Source organism: Numida meleagris, chromosome 23 (genome assembly GCF_002078875.1).
Source record: "Numida meleagris isolate 19003 breed g44 Domestic line chromosome 23, NumMel1.0, whole genome shotgun sequence".
NCBI classification, from domain to species: Eukaryota; Metazoa; Chordata; class Aves; order Galliformes; family Numididae; genus Numida; species Numida meleagris.
The window spans coordinates 25,359-51,731 of record NC_034431.1 but is presented as its reverse complement, the minus strand read 5'-3'; the positions used below and the strand labels follow the sequence as shown (position 1 = coordinate 51,731).

General features: G+C 46.4%; 1 protein-coding gene across 5 annotated transcripts; it reads left to right on the top strand.

The window, feature by feature from the left end:
• On the top strand, positions 57 to 26,373 carry C2CD2L (C2CD2 like). 5 transcript variants are annotated; one of them, XM_021375839.1, is made up of 15 exons: positions 57 to 252; positions 9,070 to 9,165; positions 9,627 to 9,746; positions 11,588 to 11,698; positions 12,533 to 12,649; positions 13,118 to 13,235; positions 13,394 to 13,517; positions 13,989 to 14,053; positions 14,590 to 14,717; positions 15,012 to 15,183; positions 15,888 to 15,989; positions 16,622 to 16,755; positions 17,222 to 17,504; positions 18,684 to 18,893; positions 21,221 to 21,376. In XM_021375839.1, exons 1-15 carry the CDS (start codon positions 238 to 240, stop codon positions 21,301 to 21,303), a joined length of 1,878 nt encoding a protein of 625 aa, XP_021231514.1. In that variant the 5' UTR covers positions 57 to 237; the 3' UTR covers positions 21,304 to 21,376. The 5 variants fall into 5 exon arrangements, with proteins under 5 accessions (XP_021231514.1, XP_021231513.1, XP_021231510.1 ...); XM_021375838.1 differs by lacking the exon at positions 57 to 252 and adding an exon at positions 569 to 1,365; XM_021375835.1 differs by lacking the exon at positions 57 to 252 and adding an exon at positions 1,384 to 1,809.

Below are 26,373 nucleotides of genomic sequence, written 5' to 3'. Positions count from 1 at the left end.
ACTTCCTTCTCCCCCTCCCTCCCCTCACGCCGCCGTAGGCGGGTGAGCCCCGGAGGTGTTGTGCGGGGGGTCTGGTAGTCCCTCTGAAGCGTCCCAGGGGCTTTGGCGTTGCGAGCGGTTGCTCCAGCAGCGAGGGCATCCGTGTCGAGCCCCGGTGGTTTGATGTGCTTCGCTGCTCTGTGAACAGCAACCGCTGACGGCGGCAGGCTTCCTGAGCACGGCCGTCGCCTGGAGGCGATGCACGGGGACTCGGTGCGCGGCCCTGGCGGGCAGCGGCACTGAGAAGAGCCGTGGGGACTGGGGGTGGCCTCAGGGGTGGCCATCGGGCGGCGGAAGCTCACGGTGGGTACGGCGTGGGCCGGTGGCCGCTGGCAGCGCTGTTCCCGCCCGCTGCACGCCTGGCGGGGCCCGTTATTCGCTTCCCCAGGAAGCGCCCCCAAACCCGGCACTGCTTGCCTGTGTGAGAGTGAGGAACGGAGAGGCCCGTGGGGAGAAAAAAAAAAAATCCACGTTAGTTTGGGTCTTCCTGAGCCAGGAAACCTTTACCAGGTGTGTGGTCCTCGGGTGAGTTCTCCTGGTGGAAGTCAGGACAGGCACGGGTTTTACCACAGATACTGCATTTGGATGTGGTTTACTGAGCAGAGGAGGAAAACACAGTCGAGGTGAAAGGCATAGCAGCAAGACATGCTTCCCTCTGCCCCGTGTGTGGGATATGGTGACCTCAGATGGTTTCTGATAGTTTTTTCTGGGCTGATTAGTAAGCTGCTGCTGTATCAAAAGGCCTTTTCTGGTCTATGGTCCGTTGTACTTCTGTAAAAGTTGGTGAAGTATAGCTGAGCCTTAATTAAATTCTAAGGCAGGCGCTTGGTTCCGTGAGGGAAGAAACTACAGTATGCATGAGGGAGAGTGGTTGGCCAGAAAGACTCCTGCAGCTGTAGCATCAGGGAAATGTCACTGTGGCACGTGTGAAATAAGGGCGCACAGCTTTTGCTGCAAGCCCTCCTCGGGGAAGGTGACGGGGCTGGCAAGCAAACGGGCTCCAACTGGGTGATGAGCTGCGGTCCAGGTGAGCATGCGTCAGCACAGGTGAAAAAGGGTCAAGATGAGATAAAGGTGTTTTCAGTAAGAAAGGGGAAAACCATCATGGAGTTCATCTCCACCTTGCTCTTTTAGGCCTCTAGCAGAGGCTCACGGCAGCTAGCGACGAGGTTGTCCGGACAGACAGGCTGGTGGCTGAGGACGCGCAGACCCGAGAGAAGAACTTGCGCGCAGCCACCGGAAAGGAAAGCGGCGACCAGCACCAGCAGCTGCGTAATGGCCCCGGCCGCCCGCCAGGCCGCGGGGAGGCGGTGCTCCGACACTGGGGTGACTGTTGTGCGCAGGCGGGCGCGGGGCGCTGCAGGGGCCGGGCTTGGCCCACGTGCGTCGCGGAATCGGGAACAGGGCGGCGCGCCGCGGCCCTCTTCTCCTTTCCTGGTGGGAGGCGGTAACAGCTGGTCTGGGGCCGGGCGGCGGTCGCCCGCCATGCCTCCCGGACTACCGTGAGGCGCAACGCGCAGCAACATGGGGCCGGATCCGGGCTGGGCCGCGCTGGTGCTGCTTTTTGCCGCTTCGCTGCTCACTGTCGCGGCCTGGCTGCTCCAGTACTGGCGGTCGGCGGCTCTGCGAGCGCCGCGGCGGCAGGTGCCGGCGACGGAGGAGGCCGGGGCCCGGGCGCTGCTCGCTGCTCTGCTCGCGCTCCGGTCCTTGCGTGAGCAGTGGCAGCGGGCCTGGGTGCGAGCCCTCAACAGCCAGGCGCGCCGGCACGGGGTACGGCGGGGCGCGGGCGGCGGGAGCCGGGCGGGCGGGGCCAGGCACCGTGTCGGTGGCGAGCTGAGGGGCGGTGAAGCCGGAGCCGTTGTCGTGAGGCAGAGGGGGAGGCGTCGGCTTTGGTCGATCGGCGCCGTCTCCCCTTTGCGGGCTTTGACGAAGGAAAGCACCTCACCGCGCACTTGTTGGGGGCCATTTAGTCTGGACTGAACTGTCCTGAGCAAGCGCTCGGTGTGCCAGCTTCTCTTTTTTTGGCTGCTGCGTGTTGCATTTTACTGTGCTTGAGGGATGGGGTGCTGATCTTCCCTAAGTAGAACATGGCTCATTAATCCCATAGGAGGTATTGTTACGGAAGCTTACATTGCCTATAAGATGAGGGCTTTTGACTACAGAATAACTATGATGTAAAGTCTGTAGTCTCCTTTTTTTTTTTCTTGTCATGTGACTAGAAGCGGTTGTATGGGAAAATCGGGAGCTTAGAAAGATTATCATGAAGCTCTTTCCCCTTAAGTAAAGGAAGCTAAATTCTTTAGGAATGTGATGTGAACTTGTGTTCATAGTGGTGCGGGACTGGGAAAGTCTTCCTCTTATGACAAAAGCATGTTAAATCCTGGACAGGAGGCAGGACTGAAAAGCGAATCTGTCAGTACAGCGTGACAACATGAAAAATAGGTGAGATTAGTGAAAGAAGAGGGGAATGAGGAATTATCCCCTCCTCCTCACCGACTGTTGTTAGTTATATCGGCCTAATGGGCTTCAGAGAGCCTAACACTGTAGGTAATGTCATGAATTGGGCTCCTTCGGGAATGTTTACACAGTAATCATTCCAGCATTCACTTTCTAGCTCTGAATTTCTCCATGTTTTCATTTGCCTCAGTATGATTTCATGATGATAACTTGATGGAATTAGATGGAGAAGTTGGATCTTTGCAGAAGTCAATTTGGGAAGAAATACTTGGCTTTGTTGTGCCTGACAGTCATCATCCTTGCCTTTTTTGGAGAAGTCCTTTTCAGTTACAGGATGAAGTAATAAGAAGCGGTGTGGAAAAGGAGGGTTTCCTAGTGAGTTTATGAAGTGGAAGAAAGCAAAGTTAGAGTTGCAGTCTTATTTAGGTGCAGACTATCAGTGTTGTGAAGAAATAGATGCTGTTTCCTTAAGGCAGTGGTATGGGAGAAGCAATTTAAGTCGTATCTATAAAATGCAGACCAGTGAGGAAAGGCTCCAGAACCAGAATGACTGTCCTCTGCAGTTTGTCTGAAGGAAGATTTCATCAGTAGATGTAGGTTGGCTCGGTTCTGACTTCTTGGTTTCTTGATTAAAGCAGATTAAAGTGTTGTCTGTTATCCTGAGACCAGAGCCATCAGTAAGCACAAAACAGAAGAAATCCTAATTGCGTGCATCAGGCAAACCTCTTGAAGTTCTGCAGTCCTTAATGTTGAAGAACACCTTTTGAAAGGATTTAAGATCCCATTCAAAGAGCAGAGCAAACTGTATTTTCAGTTGATCATTTCCTCCTTACATTAAGCAGTGTAAAATGACAAGAGTGAGATGTTTGCTTGTCATGCCCCACCCTTGCGTTTCTCCTCCAGTCTTAGAGAAAATCTGAATTAAAATATGCAGTGTGACTTGGAATTCTTTGTTTTACTGTTACCGAGCATTATAAAGCAAAATAATAATAACATTGTCTGATACTCTTTTTGAAAGAACGCATTAAATTTTCTAAATAGAGGTAATGTGGACTTACAGCACAGACCCTTAGGGTTTTTGTAAGGTAGGCTACAGCTGGTGCTACCTGGTCTTGGTATCCTGCATGTTACTGTGTGGAAGTGGTGAGTTTTCTTGGCAACTGTTTTGCCAGTGGACAGGGTCAGCACAAAGGTCTGACACCAAGTTAAAGAAGTATGTTTATTTAAGTTTAAATCAGTGAAATAATAAGTGAAATGATACAGCAAGAGTAGTACAGAACAAGGCAATGCACCTAACCGTTACTGCATGAGGACAGCGATAGTGATTAATAAAGAGACATCACTAGTTGCCCTAATACTTTACCATCATCCAGATCCGCAGTCGCTGAAGAGCCCTGGTTGCAGCAAGGATTTGGAGATCCTTTCCTGGCAACTGGGAGGTCCTATGCAGTGTGTCCACTTGTAGGTGAGGTCTCCAACTTTGCTGCAAGAGGGTCCAGCTCTTACATTGTTGAGTAAATGTTTACGTGACAGTTAGGCAGAAACATCTGGTTACATTCTCCCTTTTGATTCCACCTCAAGCCTGGCCAGGGCTCAAGGAGGAACCAAGGAAGTTTGTGTACTAGTAGGCCATGATGCTATGCTTCTAAACAAGGAAAGATTAGTACATTCTTATAATGCTTTATCTAAGCTACATCTCTTGGTAATGAGATATTTTGTCCAAGATACATGTTTGGTAATGATCGAATACTGATGATATATAATGCCAGGTTGTGAGATTCATCTAGAGGTCAGCTTTGGTTTGTGGCCTACTGTTCAGGCCTTAGTACTTCAGCAACTTTCTCTCTTGTTTCTACAGAAGGGCTACAGGGCTGATCACTGCTATGTGAAAGAGTATTGTGTCTCAAGTCAAGTTGAGGTGGTAAAAGAAATTGATAGAATCAGCCTCTACAAGTATTGTGCAAGTGTGAATGCAGATGGTTTATTTGTAAAGGACTACTTATCCCTGTTACGTGGCTGATGTTTCTACCTTCTAGATTATATTTCCGGCATGTTAGAGATTTGGGAATTGACAAATTGACCACATCTGGGATCTGGATCTGGAAATTGACATTTTCCAAATGTAAACTTTCTTGAGGCTTGTCATATATATGCTGTGTCTAGCTTTTTTGAAGTGTACCAGTGACCCCGCTTGTAAAGCTAGGTATCGCTTACTGCTGCTAGTATTGACAGATTTGGTTTGTTGGACCTGTCTGACTGCGCTTGTGAGACGCCTATTCTCTCCTCATCTGGTGTTGCTCTTTAAAGAAAGGAAAAAAGCAGGAAGAAAAAAGGAAACAGCTGATTCTTTGTTTCATTGCTTCTCCATCTTAAGGTCTCTGTGATCTATGTGTGGCACCATGTTTCACCTCTTCCTTGGCCTTGTTAGGTTGACTTGGAAAGGTTGGCCTAGTTTCTCATTCTTTGCTACCTGTGGTAAGTGAAATTGTGCTTTGGTTTAATGGAGAAATGCTGCGGCATCTGGCCTCTCTTTTCTGCCTTTGATCTAGTTGGCGAACACTACAAAATGGGAATGGATGGTTATATTGCTTTTCAGGCTCCAGTGGTGTCAGAGAGCAGATTATTCAGCGGTGTTTGTAGGATGAGCATATCCTCTGACAGGTTTTAACAGGTAAAGTACTTTGTTCCTAAGAAGTTTTTGGAAAGATGGGGCTTTTCACATAGGTGTGGTAAACGTGCCAGACATACATTTAAAGGTTGAGATGGCCATCAAATTATGCATTAATGCGTGCCTTTGTGGACTTGGCTACTCCTTCTCCATAAACTGTCTTCTGTTGTTGTCATTTATTGTTGTCAGTTGATTGTACTTAGTTGTTGAATATGGAGAAAATGAAAAGATGCCCCTTTCAAAATAAGGTAAGGAAGCTTTGGCAAAAATGAGACTGGACCTGTTGTGTTTGCGTCCTGTTTCTTTTACTGTCTACTCAAAACAAACTCAGAAACCTTTGTTGTAGTGTAATAAAGTTAGCGAACAGTCCCTTAAGAATACTGAAGGCAGGAAGCATCCATATTCAAGTCTGACTTTTATGACAGAAGTTAGGACTGATTGTGACTAACAGGACTATGTCCTTGATCTTACAGAAGGAGGTACACGAAGAACGAGGAGGTGTGCTGTGTAAGGTTGCTGTAGGACTACCTGCTTTAGGCTGTTGAAACTGAATCTTTGGCCTGGAATTAAACGAGGCTGGATTATGCACTGAAGGATTATGCCCTTGATAGTTACGCCGGATAAGATACAAGGAACTTGATCTGGTGTTTAATATGTCAGCTGCTATAAAACTTTGTTTTACATCTCTGCTTCCTCTTTCTCACTTTCCCCCAGTTCTGCAAGTAGTAAGGTTTAGTGTTGAACCTGAGATCCACATCCTGAAAAGGTGGTTTCTTTCATTGAGGAAAACTTCAGAATGTTGAGAACATTCTGAAAGCTGAAACACTGGATCCTGCTGGTGTTGTATCTGTAAAGTCTACTCTTTTTGTGACTGAAAGCAAGTTTGTTCTTGCATAGTGTATGTTGTACTGAGGGACTTGCTGTCATGAGTGACACTTAAAATCATAGAATGGCTTAGCCTGAAAGGGACCTTAAAGATCATCAGCCTCCAACTCCTTTGCCATGGGCCAGGTTGCCAACAACTAGATCAGGCTGCTGAGGGCTCTATCCAACGGGGCCTTGAACGTCTCTGGGGATACGGCACAACTTCCACAACTTGTCTGGGCAATCTATTCCAGTGCCCCGCTGCCCCCTCTGAGTGAAGAATTTCTTCCTATTACCTAACCTAGATTAACCCTCTTTTAGTTTAAAGCCATTTCTTCTTCTTCTGTCACTGTTAGACTGTATAAGAAGTCAGTCCCCCTCCAGCATAGAAGCTTCTTTCAAGTAGTGGAAGGCCGTAATGAGTTCTCCAGGGAGTCCTCTCTTCTCCAAGCTAAACAAGCCCAGCTACCTCAACCTTTCTTCATCGGAAAGGTGCTCCAGCCCTTTGATCGTCTTTGTGGCCATCCTATGGACCTGCTCCAACAGCTTTGCATCCTTTTTGTGCTGGGGGCCCTGGGCCTTCACGCAGTACTCCAGATAGGGCCTTACGAGAGCAGAGTAGAGAGGGGCAGTCGCCTCCCTTGCCCTGCTGCTACCCCTTCTTTGATGCTGCCAATGATACAGTTGGCCTTCCGGGCTGCAAGTGTACAGTGCTGGCTCATGTACAGCTTTTTGTCCACCAGCTGTGCAAGGCTGCTGTCAATGAGTTTTCCCAGTCTGTAGACATATCTGGGATTGAGCCTACCCAAATGCAACAACTTGCATATACTTGTTGAACCTCATTAGGTTCTCGTGGGCCTGCTTTTTTGAGCCTGTCCAGGTCCCTTTGGGTGGCATCCCTTCCTACTATTCTGTCAATTGCACCACTTATTTTGGTGTCGTCTGCAAACCTACTGAGCGTGCGCTCGATCCCATCATCTATGTCATTCATGAAGATGTTAGAGTACCAGTCTCAAGAGGGACCCCTGGGGGGCACCACTCCTGACCAGCCACCTGCTGGAAGTAGAGCTGTTGACAACAACACTCGGGCTACAACCATCCGAACAATTATTTATCCACCAAATAGTCTGGCCATAAAATCTGTATCTCTCCAACTTAGAGATAAGGAATGTGGTGCAGGACCATGTCAAAGGCCTTTCACAAGACCAGTAGGCGACATCAGTTGCTTTTCCTTTGTCTATCAAAGCCGTTGCTTAGTGAAACCCTCCTGTGGCTGGCTTGGTACAATGGCACATACGTATCAAGCCATGGAAACTGCTTTCTCTCTTGCAAAGCTGATGAGATAGTCTTCTGTTTTCTGGGATGGAGCGTGCATGGACAGGAGCCTTCCTTTGCAGAGAGGACTTGGTAAGGGACTGCACATCAGCAATAGCATGTGCGAAATGCATCTTCTCCCTTTGTGCACCATCTTGTGGGAGTACCGTAGTTGTGGTGCTGGGTTGTCAGCAGTTGCCCCTGTCTGATCTGCTGTGCTCATCCCTCACATACTAGATTCCTCTGATTCTCACAAAGTGACCTGAATTTCTAAATTGCGGGATCTAGAAATCATGCCAGTTAAAGACTGGCTGACAGCTAAAATGGCATGGAGGCCTTCAGGTGGCTATGCTTCTGTTTCTGCTGCAGTTGTTCCTCTTCTGGAGCACATCTCTCCAGAAGATGGCATTGCTGCAGTGAGTTGCTGTGGTTAAAAACAGTTCTCTGAAGTGGGGCCTCAATAGTGTTCCTGGGAGCCTGTGACTCAGGTGGATATCTGGATAAGATTAAGAGTTACCTGGAGCTGTTTATGTGTGTTTAACTGGAAAAAGCACTATCTTGGGTCCCTTTCTTCTACCTCTCAAGCACCTTGTTTTTGCCAGTGCCTTATTTGGACTGCAGAATTCTGGCACTCCTCCCCATCTACCGTTCTGCTCACTGTAGTCGTGATTGTCGTAATTTTCCTAACGTATTGCAACACTGAGTAACTTTTCATCACTTGCTCTGAGGAGTTGTTATTTGCAAGCTATCTGGGGTGCTGCCGGATGAGAAGAGAGTAGAGTTAATGATGTGAGCCTCAACTGTACATTATTCATTTATTTTTAAGATAATACTTGTACTGCTGTCTTTTCAAGTTAAGTGCTTTTAGGTGAAGTCTGCTTGCCATTTGACTACAATCTTCTGTGAGTAGTCCACACACACCTTCTGAAGACCACAGAACAGGAGGCTTGTTTTGGCCTGTGTGTGTGTGTTAGTGTTTTGTTTTTCATTTGTTGTTGGATAGTTGTGCTGCCTGCTGAGATCTCGAGGGAGAAGCTGCATCTCAGTTATTCGGAATGCATTGGAAGTGTAAATGGTCATGTCCACATGCTCAGATTACCTACTCTACCTCTGTTTGCTCCTTGTGAGGAAAGAGAAGGATAGGTTTCTTTGAGCAATACCCTCAGCTCTTTATCATGGCCTTCTGTTCTTTGTGAAAGATTTTCTGTGGAGGGCTGCTCTTGTTACTTGGGGAAAGCCTTGAATGAGGAAGAGGGATGCTTCCACGGTGGAGTTTGTAATCTGGTAAACCGTGGGAAGGTGGAAAACAGGAATTAGTTCAAGTGTGTGAGCTGAGATTCTGTATGTTGGGGGCAGGTTTTATTGTTGGTGGTGTTTTTTGTTTTTTAATTGGGGTGAAATTAGCACAGAGGAGAGAGAAGAAAAGCAGTTTCAGTGATGAAGAAGGTTTAACACACTCTTATAGTTAACTGGTATCTAGAACAATTTTGCATTCTCACTCAGGCTTGCTTGTCTGAAATTAGTGTTTGTGAGCCTGGACCAGAGATACTGTTTCATTTCTCTGTCTGGACGAGCCAGAATTCCAGTGTGGATGTGTCTGTGTGCTGGATGGATTCATGGAATTGGACTAGAATGTCTCTGGGGCCCTATGTTGGACTTGCTCATCCTCTTTGAAACTACCTGGGATACCTTGTCTGCTGGGAACTAATGGAATTCTCTTTTCTTAGAGTTCAGTGCAGATCACATTTGAAGAGGGTCCTCAATTACCACCAGCAGCAAGTATAAGCTGTGTGACGTGCAAGGGCCAGTCGGGCCACAGCATGGTAAGGCTTCGTTGTTCTGAATTGTGCCATGTGGGGTTTCTCTGCAGTCAGTCTTCTATGGGGACTGTCAGTGCCCATGTGGTGAGGATGGTAAACCCGGAGGAAAGCTGTGGGCCAGGTCCATAGTTCGGTTCCGAGATTGCAGCTCAGGAGCTATATGCTGGTGAGCTTTGTGAGAGCAGTGGATGAGATCTGTCTGATAAAGCTGAGATGTAGGAATGCTGAGCCTGAATATCAGGGCACTGCGGTGCAGAGAGGAGAGCTTCTTTGTCACTGATAGATCTTCATTGGCTTATATGGAGTCTTAAATGGCACATTTGCAGTGTGGAACTGGGGCTGACAGCCTGATGTTTTTGTCTTGCCTCGATAGGTTAACCTGGCTTATTGCTTTTACGGATTTTGCCATCTCCAATCTGTGTCTCACCAAGGATATAAAATTATCAATTTCTTTTTCTCTGTAGGTGCTGTGTTGTCATCTGTCAGCTGAAGCTGTGAAATTCCCCGTCTCTGTAACCCAGCAGTCTGCAGTTGCTGTTTCTGTGGACACATATCACGTCACTTTGGCTCTGCTGCAGGCTCAGGTAATAGTTGTAAAAAGTTTGTCAATTTGCTTGTTCTTTTACATAGTCCTATGCTGAAGGAGGAAGGGAGGACTTGATGTAGTGCAGCGACAGTGAGGCCTTACTGTGCCAGAGAGAGAACCAAGGTATCGCTACTGTCTGGTGAGGTACTAAATGTTTCCTGATCAGTGTGCAGGGTCCTGTTTTCTGAGCATTGTTCTGCAGGTCTTGGATAGATAACATTATCTTAATAAAATCTTGGACCAGAGAGATGATGTATGGCAGTGTTCTATACTTGCTTTTTAAAGATTTGCTTAAAAACCAGAAGATCCCCAGAGTTCAAAACCCCTTGCAGTGTGATAAATAGTGAAAGGTGCGTCCTGTGTGTATGTACAAATATTGTTTTGTCCTGTTACTGGTGTGAAAAAGAAGTCCACTGTGAGGAATAGTTGGCTTGCCTGGACTCCCTTCAATACGTTCACGAGAGTGTGATTTATTTTGTTTCTGTGTTGAATTTTGGAGATGAAGGTGCTTTTTCCAGAGAAAGAAACTGAAATTGCAGTGGGTGGTAACTCCACAGTTGCTTTCCTGTTGGATTTTTCCCTTTTGAGGGGAAAAATGAAATCCATTTTTCCTTCAAGCAGAAGGATTTCTTGCTCTTGGTGGTATCTTGCTTAGATACTGCTTACTCTTTGGTACTATTGGGAAAGATGGTAGAATTAACAGCAGTTCCACAGTATGAGGCCAGTCCCACACTACTGCAGATATTACAGTTGGAAAGTTGTTCTAGAATGCCTTTGCTGATAAAAGCTTTATTAAAAGTTTCCGTGTAAGTTTATCGGATCGTGCTGATTTGTTCTTGTGCCTGCGTAAAAGTTCTTCATTCCTTTTGAGTATCTCCTTTTCTTCGTTGGTGTTTAGCATGCCTGCCATCTCGTTATGGCTGTTAGTTGCCATCGTTTTTCATCTTTGCTTAGTCTGTAGAAGCCAAGTCGAATCTGATCAAGTTGCTTCTCTACTCCTTGGAATTTTGTAGGTCTCCTCGTCTGTGTCTGTTGAAGTTTTGATCTTTGTATGTCTGATGGTCAGAATACTTGGAGTGCCACTGTGCCAAATTTGCCTTGCCTCTTCCGTAAGCCTCTTGCCAGTTACTTATCTGGCTACCGTGTCCCAGATCTATTACTTTAAACTGAAGACCTTGTGTGTTCCTGGTAAATAAATGTTCAAAAGCTGTTTGTCTTTCAGTTACTTCTGTTGAACTATGTTAAATTTAAATTTCATTCCACTGTTTTTACTAGAGATCTTGAGTTGGGAGTTCTTCCTTTGTCATTTGTGTCATTCTGCCTTTGTTTCATTTGTGTGTTGTATTAATGATGCCTTTATTTTGTGTGGATGCGGCACTTTTTAACTGTACTATGGAGTACTGTACAGGCTGTGTTGTTATTGCAGACTGTTGGTGGCCTGAATGAGTTTGAAGACTAAGGATGATTTCCTAGAGACTTAGAAATGGCTCTACTTACATTTGACAGTGGTTAATGATGTAGCTCTGCAAATACCCTGTATTAGTACCCAACTTGCTTTATCAGATTGTCCTGCAGGCTTTTTCTTCAGCCAAAGAGATAAGATTTTATTTTTTCCTTTGATGGTGTCTGGGCATCCAAAGGCAACGAGGAAGCTGGATATGGAGTGACGAAGATTCTGCAGCTAGTTACTATCGGAGGCTTAGGACCACCTATGTTCTTCTTTGTTTTTTTTTATTGCTGCACTAATGGGGAGGCTCTTTCAGTTGCTGAAGGTCAAGCAGGGCAAGAAACACCAAATGAAAACAGAGCATTTCTGACTGCATATTTGTTCTGGGTCAGGTGGAGATCCACTTGGAGGAGATACAGAATCAGGGTCTCCTGGTGTCATGGACATTCAAGGACAGACCAGACTTGAATCTGTCAGTTCTTCCAAGACTTCAGCCATGTGAGGTAAGCAAACGGGGAGGCTAGGCTCAAGCAGAGGAAGGGTGGGAGGGGCAGGAACAGTGCCCAGCCATGAAGAAGGCTGCTGCAGAGGGAAGAGGTGGGCAGCTCGCTATTGTGGCCCTTTTAGAGCTAAGTAGGGGATTCTTTCACTCTGGAACCAATACTAGCTCAGTTATGCTAAAGGAGTGCATTCTTAAAGAGAGCTGAAGCAGTTCTGATACCTGCTCTCTGAGTTTTGCATGGCATCTGAGCTCTGAATAGAGTCTACATAGCAAAAAATGGTTTCTGTCTGTGTAGGTTCTACTGCTGTTGCCAACTGCGTAGCTGCAAAATGAGTTGGAGTATTTTATTTTACTTTTTGGACTTGTAAAGTGTTCAGAACCCATGAGTATTTGCGGCTTGATGAGCTGAACACAGATGTGCTTGCAATTCAGGTTTTTGGTTTTTTTTTTTTTTGTTAGTTTTATTAAAATCCTTGTCTTATCCTTAGCGGATGTAGGAATTTGGCTCTTATGAAAGTACGGTAGTACCATTACATGAGGCGGCAAGGATGTGGCAAGCCCTAAAGCCTTTATTGTCAAAATTTCCAACAGGGAGACTACAGATGTAAAGGGTCAGTTTGTCTTGCTTATATAGCCTATTTTTGCCGGTAACTATTACGGCAAAGATTAAGCACTGGGGAGGAGGTGTAGAGGACAGAAGAAGAGTATGTGGGAGGGTATTTCTGGGAGAGGGGCTGCTTAGTGTCGAGGCTTGAGAGACAGTTGGAGCTGTATAAGGAGAAAAATTGTCTTCCTCCTTATGACATTCCTGCATTTCCTTTGGATTTGTGGAGAGAAGAATGAAGGGAGAGCAGATCTGTCCACCATAAAGGATCTAATCGAGGATACTATTGTCAGCACGCAGCCAGCCATGATGGTGAATCTGAAGGCTTGCACAGCAGGAACCGGCACAGTAAGGTTCTCTTCCGGTAACATTCTCGTGCCTTGAACACTGTGCCCTGAAGTGTTTCGGAGGACTGAGACACTGAGAATTCAAGGGCAGAGGCTCATTTCTAGACAACAGTCACATCCTTGACAATAATCAGCGTATTGTGGCACAGGAAATGGGGGGAATTAGTGGGAGAGACCTTTGGCAGGATAGTCCTAGCTGAAGGTGTGTCACCTTTGGTTCCCCCTTCTAGTAGTCAGAGAGCTCTTTCCTATCTGTCTCTTTTCCTGTCTACCCTAAATTTCATGTCTGAAATAATACGGGGGCACAACGAAGGTTGATAGCTTGTGGAACTTGCACTACCTCTTGAGGGCTTTGTGGTTATTCCCGTGAGGAGCATTTGTGAGATGCAAGCACAAGTGTTGTGTGTCTTACTGCTATCTGCTGATAAGCAAACGATAGGTCATCAGTCTTCCTCTCATGATTTCTCAGGTATCCAGCAGCAAAGTGACCCAAGAGTCTCCGTACAGTGTAGTAGCAGCACCTCTGGGTTCAAAGCTGTTGCTTCGGAATCTTCGTGTGCTGAACCTAGGCTCACAGAAGAATGGAGGTAAGTGTGAAAACACTGCTAATCTGAAGCAGGGCAAGTGTGGAGATACCCACTTGGTCTAACCTTGCTGTTTGTCTTGAAATGGAAATATGCATGTGTGGCTACTGAGCTCCGCCTTGCATTTACAGGTGCATGCATGCTCTCTTTCTCTGTTGCAGGAGTTGGGGAGATATGCTGTGTTGCAGAGCTAGACAGTCCCCCGCAGCAGAAGTGGACAAGGCCAGTGAGAGCTGGTAGTGCTGGCACTGCTGCAGAGATGGAGTGGAATGAAGAGCTCTTCCTGTAAGTGTCTGCCGCTCTCCTGGCAGTTGCAGTAAAGGCAGACTAGCGTGATCTCTTTGTGTCCTTACTGCAGTGCAGGGTGGTGTGTGTTTGTGCTCCTGGTGTGCTGGGATGCAAATACTAGTGATCAGCTCCAACTTGCGTATGTATTTCCTGCTTCACTGTATGGTGCTTGTTTTGAGTGGATGGGCAGAAGTGCTGATCATGTGGAGTTCAGGGGCAGGAGCGTTTAGCCTTCTAGACAGGTAGTTCTGTTAACTTGCTCTGGAAACTTACGCAGCCCAGCATGGGACGTTAACTGACTTACATTCTCCTCACCTTGCCGCTCCTTCTTGAGGCCTCCAAAACAAGACACACATTCCAGAGCTTTGGAAAGGCGATTTGAGGGAAGGAAAATATTAAATGAACTCGTTTACTCTGTGGCGTTTCTTCACAGACTGCCTAATACCAGTTCTGTCTCTGTTTCAACAGTGAGTTAGGACCCAGAAGTAAGGAGCTGAAGCTACGGGTGCTGGGGAACGGTGGCAAAGGGGAAGGTAAGTATGGGCAGCCATAAAATGGATTCTAAGATGGAGCGACAAAACTGCCTGAGGAACTTGCTGTGATTTGAGCCTGTGGTTCTTCTGTTTTGGAATGATACGTTATGAATTCTGCAAAGGATTTTCATATCAAACTTCATATGAATCTGTGTGTGAAGTAACTCTCGAGTCTGTTGTTCTTAGTTAAAGGGTCCCGTGACCTGCACTTTCTCACCTGGAAGCAGTGAGAGGAATGCAGAGATTTGCCCGTGTATGTTGGAAGAACAGTGCAGAGGCTGTTTTTGACTTATACTCAGAGTACAGATAATTGCAGCAACTATTGTTGATGGAGGCTACTAAAATACAGCTTGTCTAATGTTTGTTTTGTGGATCAGCAAAGCAGAGCCTCCTCTGCTAAATCTGGGAACTACTGGAGTCAAGGGGATCTGCTTTGATGTCCCATGGGTCTAGTTTCCAAAAGCAGATGGAGCTTGGGAAAGGTCTGTGGTGCTCAGCACCTGCGTGGTATTTTGTTTTCCTCTTTCCTTTTGCAGGTGTGCTGCTAGCACATACTACTCTTTTGCTTGATTCTTTGGGGAAACAGCCCTCTGGAAGACAGGTCTGCTCCCTGGCCTCAGGAGCTGGGCAGCCACTGGCAGCTGAAGCTACCATTGTTTTGGAGGTGAGCTGATGACTTCATAAGCTCTGTGAATGCATGCTCTAGAAATATTTGTAATGTGAGACCCTAGCTGGAGACCAAAGTGATTAGGTCTGAGCCTGTTGCAGGGGACTAACAGACCTCTAGGCTGAGAATGTGTCACCTCACCCTTAGTCCCTGAGCTTCCCTTCCATTTGACTGGCATTGCAGTGAGGATGGCTCCTTGGTGTCCAGAGCAGTAGCTTTTGATGTGTGTCTGCCTGCCTTTCATTCTCCTATGAGGATAGGCCCTTCTGAGCTATGTTTTACTCTTTGTAGCTTTTATACCAGGATTCTCCTGCATCTCTGAATGCTCAGCATGCCACAGCTCTGCATACCAGCATCACCCCCACCAAGAAGGTGGAGATGGATCGGACCATCATGCCCGATGGCACCATTGTGACTACTGTCACCACCATTCAGTCCCGACCCAAGGTGGACTGTAAGCTGGGTGAGGCTGCACTGAGATAGGAGTCTTGTACAGGTGGCTGTTCAGCCATTGAATGTTGTGTTTGCTGTGGACTTGCACCTTAAGTTTGAGGTGGGTGGATGGTGCTTTTGGCTTCCAGGTTACTGTCTTGTGTCTGTCTGGAGACTAGTAGGTGGCATTGAGGGGAGGGAATTGACGTATTGATGTATCTCCTTCATTTGGAAAGAGATATCAGAGGGATGAGCCTCTCTGACATTGTTTAAGGGCAGGACTGCCCTGTGTATGGTGGTGCTGCGTGACTTCCGTGTGATGTTGGACTAAATATTTTGGCTTTCTTACTCTATTTTCTTCACTGCTAAATGAGTTATGCTCTACGTACTGAATACAGGCCTGAAGACCTGTTGACCTTGCTTACCAGCGGTTGTTGCTGCTCGCAGTCTCGGTCTGATGTCTTGGTGAATGTAGCGCTGGATATTTAGTGAGGTAGGGCTGGGAAACAGCACAAACAGGGACTTGTGACAGGGTTGCTTTGTGTGTCATTCCAGTAGGCGTCTTACTACTTGACTGCTGCAAAGCCGCATATTGGCAGCCTCTGCAGATGTTCTGTGTGTGTGTGTGTGTGTGTGTATGATACTGTGTGTGTTGTGGGCCATGAGAATGTGATGAAGCTACCTGAATTTCATGTCCACTTTTGTCTCCGGGTCTGCCTCTCCTTCACTATGAAGACTCACCTTCAAGGTCACCGTCCAAAGTGGAAGTGACAGAAAAGAAGACAACAGTGCTTTTGGAAAGCAGCTGTCCTCACAGCTCCTTGTACAGCAGTAGCCGTAAGTGCTTGCGAAACGGATTCTTAGTGGAGCAGTGATGTTCCTTAGCCTTTCTCAGAAAGCAGCTGTCTGAATGAGGGTCGCTGAACTCACCTGCATTTGCTGCGAAAGGGAAAGTCCAAGTACTTAAGTGAAGAAGAGGATGAGGGGCAGGGGGAGGGGAGGTGGAGACAGGTGAAGGAAATGCCACTGTGGCTCTCTCATCTGTTAGTCTGGATGTGTCTTTGCCTGACAAGATCATCTCTAAGATATCTGAACCCAAAGAGTTTTTCTCACACTGTATCTCTGTACTTGGTGTTTCTGATGGTCTCTGGGACAGGGTGCACAGGCTCTTTGGATGCTTTGCGGCCAAGGCTGTGTGACTTCCTGTAAGTCTTTGGAAGTTCTTTTGAAGTGAGAAATGGGAAGGGTATTTTAATAATGTGCTCGTTGGGAAGTCAACAGGTGCCTAAAGGAGATGAGAGCTCTGTGGATCATCCTTTCTTTAATTTGTTTGAGCAAATCTATAATAAATACTGGTATCTATTGTAACGTACATGCAGTAGCCCATTAAAAGCATCGTGGTCAGTAAGTGAACTCTTGCCTGTGCTGAAAGATGCTACTTCAAGTGTTGGTGTCTTTCTTGTGCTCAGGGGACAGCCAGATGCCCAATGGCTTGGATCCGGTGGCTGAGACGGCAATCAGGCAGCTAACTGAGGCAAATAACAAGCCCATCAAGAAGACCCCAACAAAACGTAGCACGCTGATCATCTCAGGAGTTTCCAAGGTGTCTGGTAGTTAGAGGTCTCCATTTTCAGTATGGGAGGTTGTTTCTAGGGATGTATGTGTGAAACCACCCTGTCCTGTAGGGAATGGTGAGGAAAGATCCTAGCGCAGAGGACTTGCTCAGCAGAGCCCTTTTGCTGCTTTCTTGCAGCTTGTCCTTATTTCCCAGCAAGCATCAAGGTTACCTTGTTGGTTTGCAGGGCTACTGCCATGGGAAGTTCACAGAGCATGGCAGGAGGAAGGGAAGCTGTTGATGGTAGTCAGCTGGGGAACCTCGTAGAGAATCTGAGTTATCCCGGGACTTCCTTATGGAGTGAGGGAGGTATTGCAAAATGCAGTGGAATTGGGTATCTTCCAGTATGTTTTGGCAAAAAAATAAGTGACCATTGTACGTCTGTGCTTTCTAGCACAGATGAGCGAAACTGGAGATAAATGCAACCCTTTAGACCTTGTCTTCCTATCTCCAGGTACCTCTTGATCAAGATGAAGTGGCACTTTCTCTGGGTTATGCTGCATCCATGGAGGCCACAGTGTATGGGGATACTGTGGCAGTGTGTGCATCTGACCAGGTACATGATTCCACTGAATCATCACAGCTGCTGGAAGCGTCACCATCAGAACAAAGAGCCAGTCAGGAGCTGGATGAGACAACGCGATCTGACATCTCTGAGAGACCATCTGTGGAAGATGTTGAGTCTGAAACTGGCTCCACGGGAGCCCTTGAGACCAGGAGCTTGAAAGATCACAAAGGTGGGGGTGAACTGTTGACCAGTAGTTAACGTCAGCTTGTTGTCCCTGAGGAGTAAGTGAGACCTTTGCAGCTTGCATATTCCCAAGACAGTGTTTTGGCCTCTGGGTTTGCAGGTCAGACACATATCTGTAAATAGTGATTCTTCCCCAGATTCTGCTGCTGTGGTGCGGAAATGGAGGCTGTGTAACAACAGATTGCGTGGACCTTGATACGCACTTTTCTCCATTACCGTCGAAGTAGCTAGCACCTGTGACCTGCAATACTGTAGGATGTCCCCACAAACTCCCTGCTTCTAAACAGTGAAGGGCAGGTCTGTCACTACTGAGCTGCTGTTCTGGAGTATCCAGGTTTGTGTCAGTTGTGCAGACTGCATGCCTTGCACTTGTTTGCTTGAAGCCACGATCGTTTCAGCTAGCTACAAATTACCTAAACAAAGGTGAGCGAAAAATCTGTTTTTTCAGAACTGTCGGTCTTTTGTTTGTGTGTCAGGTGGAAAGGTATGTGGCCCAGATACACAAGATGCACCTAGTGATCTGGGAAAAGAAGGAAGAAAAAAAAAAAAGAAGCCCGCCATCTATAGAAAATGCTGTTGTAGCACTGAGTAATAGGCAGGTTTTGGATATGCCTTTGTGTGCCCTTTTTGGGGCTACCAGTGATCAGCATTTTCATCCTGTCCTGCCTCTGTATGTCTTCTGGAGCCATCGCTATTCTTTTTCTCCAGATTTGGGCATCTTTTGAAACTGCGAGCAGTTGTTCTGAGAGTTTGATGACCAGCGAATCTGGATGCCCTTAAGATAGGCTAGAACGAGAAGCCTTTTACCTATTGTGTGTTCCCATTGATATCTCCACACTCTGATACTCCCAGTCATTTTCCACGCCAGTCTTAACTTTAATTTGAAGTTCTCCATGACTCCCCCAAAGTGGGTTGCTGCATAAAAGGAAGCCTACGTACAGGAGGTGTGCTTTTATGGAAATGGTTTGTTGGTAATGCAGTCTGTCCTGGATCTGGACTTTGCCTTGCAGTTGGAAGCTAGGACTCACTTGACCTGTGTGCTTTTGCTGCTTGGGATGATGGCCTCTTGTATGAGAGTGGCCAGATAACAGTGTGCATTTGTTGTCCTAGACGCTTGCTTGGGCAGGGTACCATCATGATTTCCATCTCTTTCCTGTCTTTGCAGTTAGCTTTCTTCGGAGTAGTACCAAACTCATCTTCCGGAGAAGGAGCAAGCAGAAGGAAGCTGGCCTCAGCCAGTCACACGATGACTTGTCCAACGTCACTGCTAGCTCTGCCACCAAGAAGAAAGCTGGCAGCTTCTCCCACCGCCTCATCAAACGCTTCTCCTTCAAGTCTAAATCCAAACCTAAAACTAGTGACAGCACAGCAACAGGTGAGAACTGAATGAAGGAGAAGCCAGCTGGAAGGATTCAACAGAAATTGTCCTCTAGTCTCTCGTCTTTCCGTTCCGCTGGTACCTGTGACCTGCAGTCCACTTCCTTCCGTCCTTGGCTGAGGGAAGACACCCTGGTACTTAACGCTGTTTGGGGAGCAAAGGTGGTGAACCCAGGGCTGAGGCTGCTTAAATGTCTTAGCTCGGCCTTCTCTGACTGTTATGCTCTTAAAAAACCTAGCTGACATGCTAATCCCCATTGGGGTCCCAGGAGCTGCAGAGGTGACTCCTTCTGTGTAGCTGTTCAGCTTCACCAGGTGCTTCCTTGAAAGAGAGGGGACCTCTCAAGTGACAGCCTCACTTTAAAAAAAAGAAAAAAAAAAAAAAAAAAAGGTGAGAAACTGCCAAGGTAGCTGCATTTTTCAAGAGCTGTGGGTTGTAACCTTGCAGAATTCTGGTATTGAGAAAGAATGGTACGGTCATGAGCCATTTGCTTTTTGCTCTTGCTTGGCACAGAGGCTTGTTGCCTGACTTGAGATGTGTGATGCGTTGTGGGGTGGTACGTTCCTGGCCTGAGAGCTGTGAGCAGAACGAGATGCTGTTCCCCACTCAGTTTTGCCACTGGAGTGGCTTCTGGTTCAGAGGGTGCTGAGGAGGCCTTCTGTTTGTGCTACACTCATGAAGAAAGGTGTCTCTAAGAAGGAGGAAGTCTTAACCACTAGGCAACTTTTCTGCAGAAGACAGAGTCCTTGCAAGGTTTGGTTGCTGCTCTTGGTGCTGCCACCTGGTGACACAACCCTTCTGTATTTGTGTTCTGGAGTGGGGAAGAGACCTTGCTGCATGTATGTACCAGCTGTCTTCTGTATGAGTGGAACCCTTTTCCTTGTACATAGCTGGGGCTTCCCCAGTGTTCTGCTGGAAGATGGCAGAGGTTGTCATCTGGTCCTGCACGGTGTGTGGCCTCACTCTCTAGCAGTTCTAGCACCACTGACCGATACTGTGCTGGAGTAGGACAAGTGAGAAATGTGGCAATAACAGCAAAAGAGCAGTGTGATGTGAAACCTCAAGCTGTGTGGCGACATGAGTGAGGAGCTTACATGTTTTCACAGAGGAAAGTATAGAAAGAGCCTTTCTTGATGGCATTTGATACTCCCCTTCTTAAATATGTCATTCTCTGTGTTTAAACTGGGGGCATTTTGCACTGGGTGTTTCTTGAGGGAGAGCTGCTGGGGGGGAAAATCAGCTGCTTGCACAGGAGCAAACACTGCCCTTCTAAATGAATGTTTTTCTAGTCTCCTGAGATGCATGCATTATGAATATCCCCAGAGGCCCGGATTGAATGAGTGTCACAGCAGTTCCTGAGGAAATGACAGTGCCCTGTCAGAGTAGATGGTTTGAGTGGAAGCTCTTGCTGTTCTGTGGGTTGTGGAGTCAAGAAAATGGAGCAAAAGGGAGGAGAAAAAGCCTCAGAGATCACATAGGCCTGGCTGTTTTCTAGCTCTGCTTTTCTGTTAAAATATATCTTGAGGTGGGGGCAGTTGATGTACTTCATGCAGGATGTGACCCAGTTGAAAAAGTAGCTGTTCTGTGAAACTATGTGTGACACAGTGCATCGTGTCAGAAGGACAAAACCTAGGTTACTGATAAGGCCTTGTGCCATTTCCAAAGACTGGAATGTGCTTGGTAAAGTGCTGTGAAGGGATTTACGGGTAGGAATTTTAGGGTGTGTCTCAAAAGTGTCTGAAAGTAGGGAAGACCAGAGTAACTTAGGCGTGGATTTTAAGTGTTGATGTGTGCCAGAAGAAAGGCCTCTAGTTTTCAATCTGCTGATTCCTCACAAGGTTGAATGTACCTAATAAGTCTAACTGTTCCAGCTGGCTGACCAGGAAACTTTTCTCTGTTTTTCAAGGTCTGGAATTCTTTCTGCAATTCCCAAGTTTTTTTATATCTTGTCTTCTTTTTTCTTGGTTTCTTTCCTTGTCTGCGCAGTTCTGTGCCTAGGCCTATGTGGCTTTCTGTGTAGCTTGATGAACTCCAGATGTCACAGAGCTTGCTGTTCAGTAAGAAAAATGAAAATAAATTTTTTTGATGCACCAGTTTGGGAAGTTGACTGTCTGCCACCAAGCCCTAGTAATCTCTGGTTTGATGTAGGCTTCCTTCTCTGGGTCCGTGACGTTATCACACGCGGAACTTTTTCATAGGCCTTGTTCACAGGGAGCTTCAGGGTTTGGTTCTGGTTTTGGTATTCTGTCTTGCACCATCTCTCTGTCATTAACATTACTCGATGCAGTTGGGTTTTTTTGTTTGTTTTTGTTTGTTTTCTTTAGGCAAGTTTGAGGCTGTTTTGAATGAAATCCCACCTCGAGTACTGTGTCCAGTTTTGGGCCCCTCACTGCAAAAAAGACATTGAGGCCTTGGAGCGTGTTCAGAGGAGGGCAACGAAGCTGGTGAGGGGTCTGGAGCACAGGCGTTATGAGGAGCGGCTGAGGGAGCTGGGATTGTTCAGTCTGGAGAAGAGGAGGCTCAGGGGAGACCTCATCGCTCTCTATAACTACCTGAAGGGAGGTTGTGGTGAGCTGGGGGTCAGCCTCTTCTCTCTTGTAACTAGTGACAGGACGAGGGGGAATGGCTTCAAGTTGCGCCAGGGGAGATTTAGGCTGGACATTAGGAAATACTACTTTTCTGAAAGAGTGGTCAGGCGCTGGAACGGGCTGCCCAGGGAGGTGGTAGAGTCACTGTCCCTGGAGGTGTTCAAGAAACGTTTAGATATAGCGTTGGGAGACGTAGTTTAGTGGGGTTGGTGGTGGTAGGTGGATGGTTGGACTAGATGATCTTGTAGGTCTTTTCCAACCTAGCTCATTCTATGATTCTATGAAATGTGCTGGTTGTGCCTAGACAGCAGAAACTCTCCAGTGATGACTGAAACTTTGTATTACTAATGGCTTTTTTTAACTGAATTGCTGCTGGCTCTTCCTACAGATTTATTGTTGGATCTTCTACAAATCTGATTTAATATTCATGTATTCTTAAAAACTAGGAGCAGCGTGAGCTATCTTGTCATGGGGCAGCTTGTGGCAAGTGCCCAGGGCTCCCACCAGTGCTTCTGGAATGTTAACATAAGAACAGCTGTGAGGGATAGTGAGCATTGCCCTTGTTGGCACAGATCGCTCTGCGAAGTGCCAGTGAGGTTTATGTCTGATAAACGCTTACCTAATTTTAAACCGGTATAGTTAGTTCCGCCTCGGAGGAAGGACACAATAGGAGAGCTAGAAGTAAAGCACAAACCAGAGTTCCTCACTGGCCTTGGGGAACCGAGGAGGTTTTTCTAGCTGTGTTAAAAAGGTAATTCCTGGAATACGTCCGTGCATCTTAATGAATTTGTTCCCGGTTTGTAGGCTCCAGGATATGGTTGCTCCTAAGTGGCAGTGGAATTACTGTTTTTGATATTTAACCTTTGACCTTTCAAAAAGAATTATCCTAACATCTCAAAAGAATTTTCTCGGAATATCCTGCTCTGTCATCCATAGAATGAATGGCACACATGATGCATGACGGTGATTGTGCTTTTTCCCTTGAATTTTTGGTGGTGCTCTTTATCTTGGGCAGTAAATTGGATGTGGAAGTTTACATCTGGCTAGATAGCTTACTAGCTAGATAGTCTCAAGTTCAGACAGAGCGCATCCCCAAGCATTAACTCACGTCTGCTTTTGTTTTCTTTCTGCCACTTCATTTCTTCTTAAAGTTCTACAGTGCAGAACTGATACTGTAGCCAGTGTTTTTCTACAAAATGTTCTCTGTAAATGCAGAATATTTTTCAGAGTAGTTAAATCAGATGGTATTCGAGGGACAGTGGGGTAAGGGAGAATGGGTCACTTGTCTGCACTTGGAGTTTTTTGGTATGTTCTTGATTTAATGCATTCATCCTTAATCTTCATATCTGTATGTGGCTTCCTTTCTTTATTCCAAGGTTATTTTTGTCCTCCATGTAGTAGGTGACTTTTTTTTTTTTTGGCTACATGAGCATGTGTGAATCTGCTGGATTACTTGAAGCTAGGTACAGTAACAAATCCACCTCACAAAGAGGGGTGATTATTGGCCTATGAAATGATTTTTTTATCATATTCTTCTCAGAATGAAAGAGAAGAAGGTCACGTAGGTCTCTGGTCTCCAGAAACTATAGACAGAGTCTCATGGAGTTTTCTTTCATAAAACTGCTGTGTAAAACAGATCTGTCTGTATTTAATCACTGCCTGTGCTTTAAAACAAAAAAAGTTTGAAATCTGCTTTTCCCTGTTTAGATTCTTGTGGGTACTCATTCCCTCAGCTTGTTGCCACTTCAGGGTCTGTGGATTTCATAGTGACCAGGGCCACAGAGCAACGGCAGTGTGTGGTGCAGGCTGCCATCTAACTCTTTAGACTCAAATGATCTCCCATTGCGAGGCTGCAGTCTCAGAGTTGCCTCAATATTTGCACTTCAATTATTTGGTCAAGGACCAATTTCATTTATGGAGAAAAGGAGTGGAAGGGTGGTGGGCATGAACACAGATAGTATTCAGAAAGAGTTCAGCCTATTTATGTGAGCCTGTGTTCCAAATGCTACATTTTGCTGCTGGCTACAAAAGAAAAAAGGGGGACTATTAAATGAAGCCAAAGTATACTTTTTTTTTTTTCCTTGGTTTATCAGATAAAAGACTTAGTAGATCTTACCTGTGTATTTTCACTTATTTGAAGAAAACAGATTTCTCTAGCTATTTGCTTGTAATTGTATTTCTGTCTGGATGCGCTCTCTCCTCGCATTTTGGCAAGGGTTTTAAGAATCTCCCTGCTGAAAGAGCCCTTGACGTCTGCCTGCCTCTGTGTACCCTCTTAAAGTGAGAAAAACGTGTATGAATGAAGGGGTCTGCAAAACCATCAGTGCTTTGGGTTGCTGTAGGCTTTAATGTGATAAATGTTGACTGAGGCCTGATTCTTGGAGAGAAGGTTCAATGGCCGGCCAACTCAAGGGCAGAGGGATTGGGTACATGCATGCATGTTTGCACACGCTTGTGAGTAGAACGTTCTCTGAATTTGTGAAACCAATTGCAATGCACAGTGACTGGACAGGCATGGTTGGAGGGCTTGGGAGAGGCCTTATGTGGTATCCACAAAATATGTCTTACCCTGATATATCTCTCCAGAGGTGGACTTGAGGACAAATCTAACCACTGCACCTGTGAACACCTCCTAAATGCTTAAATAGTTGAGAATGACTTTTTAGATAGACTTGGCTGAAGTGGGGGAAAGGGAGCGGAGGCTACTCAGCTAGTCAGAAAACAATTCAGTGGAGGGGAAGTGTCAAGAAATCTTCAAACTGCTGTGAGCGTGCCAGGGTCATGTGCTGTTTCTACTCTTGAAATGTTTGTGTTTAAATGCTTTTATCTTAATTGATGCTGCTTCTTATGACAGCTAATCTGAGTTCATGTTTGCTAGTCCTACAGAAGGGGTTGTTACTGGGTAGCTGTGGAGATGCTTGACTGCTGGGTGGATGGTATTTGCTTCTGGGATCTTTTGCCTTGTTCCTCCCCTCCCTGCCCCTAGTTCATGGTGAAGTGTAATGAGAGTAATAATATCAATGGTGATCGAACTTCTGAAAAAGACCTTTATGTACTTGTGATAATCACAGATCTTTCTACACAGCATGACTGCTCTGTACCATCTTTCCTTGCTTGTAGAGGTACGGGACCAAATATGTATGCTAAATCTGAATTAGCAACCCTCCTTTTGCGTGCTTTTTTTTCTCCTAGTATTTTAATGCCTTCTTTCTGGGCTGTTTATTTTAACTTCAGGTTGTGTTTGGAGGGAAAAAAAAACAGGAACTCTGTGGTTATTTAAGAAATGGAAATAAAATGATCTAATTCAGACAAAATGAATGAAGTTATTGCACTTTTGTAAATGTTGAAGAATTCGATTGCTGTGTAATGGCCGAACCTGTTAACTTATTAAAACACATGGAAATGAAAACCTGATCCTGAGCTTTACTTCATATATGCTGGAGTGTTGTGTGTGGGCCATGAGCTTTCTAGAAGTCCATAGAGGTAGTAGATTTGTTGCTCTGTTTTGTAGGATTGCCACCTCTGAACTGCCATTTCTTGCCAAAAGTAGATACAATCTGCAAGCCCTCAGCAAGTGCTGAAGCTTTTGTCTCTCTCTCTTTCTTTCTCTCTCTCTTACCTGTCTTAATCTTCGTGTCCTTCTCTTTCTCTCATTGACTCTTGCTGTATTCCTCTGCCCATCTGGTTGTCTCCTTTTTTTGTTTTTTTAATCTTGCATTCTACTCCCTTAATTTTTTTCTTCCTGTCTCTGCCCTGCAGCCCATGGCTACGGGAGGTGACTGTTTCCTACTGGATGAGAGAATGCTGCACCAGACCTGACCACTGAGGAGAAAGAAGAGCATGGAGGTGCCAAGCCCTGCAGCAGACCTCTTGGGAGTTGTGTGCATTAGTGACTTATTTTGTGCTAATGACTGTCCATTTGCACTTGGCAAGCAGCTGTGCTGAGTGAAGGAGCCTTACATATTGTGGGGGTCAGGTGGTGGCCTTGTGCTCTGCGAGGGCTGTATCAGTGGAGTGGTTCTGGAGGAGCCATGTGTTTGGACAAGGAGAGGGTGGTGATGGGGGAAAAGCTGCTCTGCAAAGGGCCAGTGGTGGCTGCAGGATGTGGGATGGGAGGAGGAGGAGAGTGGTGGTGTTTGGGCAGCCTTATGTTTGCTGCCTGGGCAGCTGTGGATGATGCAACCTGATCTACAGCGGAAGGAGAAAAGGGGCAGGGATTGGGGCCATACTGGGGCCACGGGACCCAGGATAAAGTGACCTGTGACCAAGGTGGTAGGTGACCTGGGGGTTGGGGTGTGGCTCTAGGACTGATTGGTGGGACTGTGCTGAGTGGATCTCAGGAAAAGACCCAGTGAGGGGCCTGGTGGTGCTGGAGGTGTGGAACAAGGATGGAGATATTCTAGGGTATGTGGGGCTGCTCTGCTGGTCCCAGGGCAGGAATGCCACAGCCCGCTGAATGCCAGGAGCTGTAGTCTTCTGGCGTGAGCCTTAGGAACAGTCATGTTCATTTTGACTGCGTTCAGTGAGGAAGGTGTTTCCTACAGTCTTTCTCTGCAGTGTGAGGAGGGTTGGTGGCTTCTAGCTTCCCAAGGGACATTTACTCATCCACTGCATGCTAACCAGCTGTGCCCTGACAGCATGTAGGCAGCATCAGCACTGCTCTCACTGCTACTGCCAGGGAAGTGACAAACACCGCTGCAAGCTAGGTCTGAAATGAGGGGTGAGGAAAACTTGGTGACAAAATTATGGTCTTTGCTGGGCCGTAATGATGAAACGTCGGATCTGTAGCTGAGAGGATCACACATACGCAGAAGCACCACAGTAAACGCATAGACTTCTTCCAGGCAATTATATGCATGCACTAAAAACAGATTTCTTTATCTTCAGAA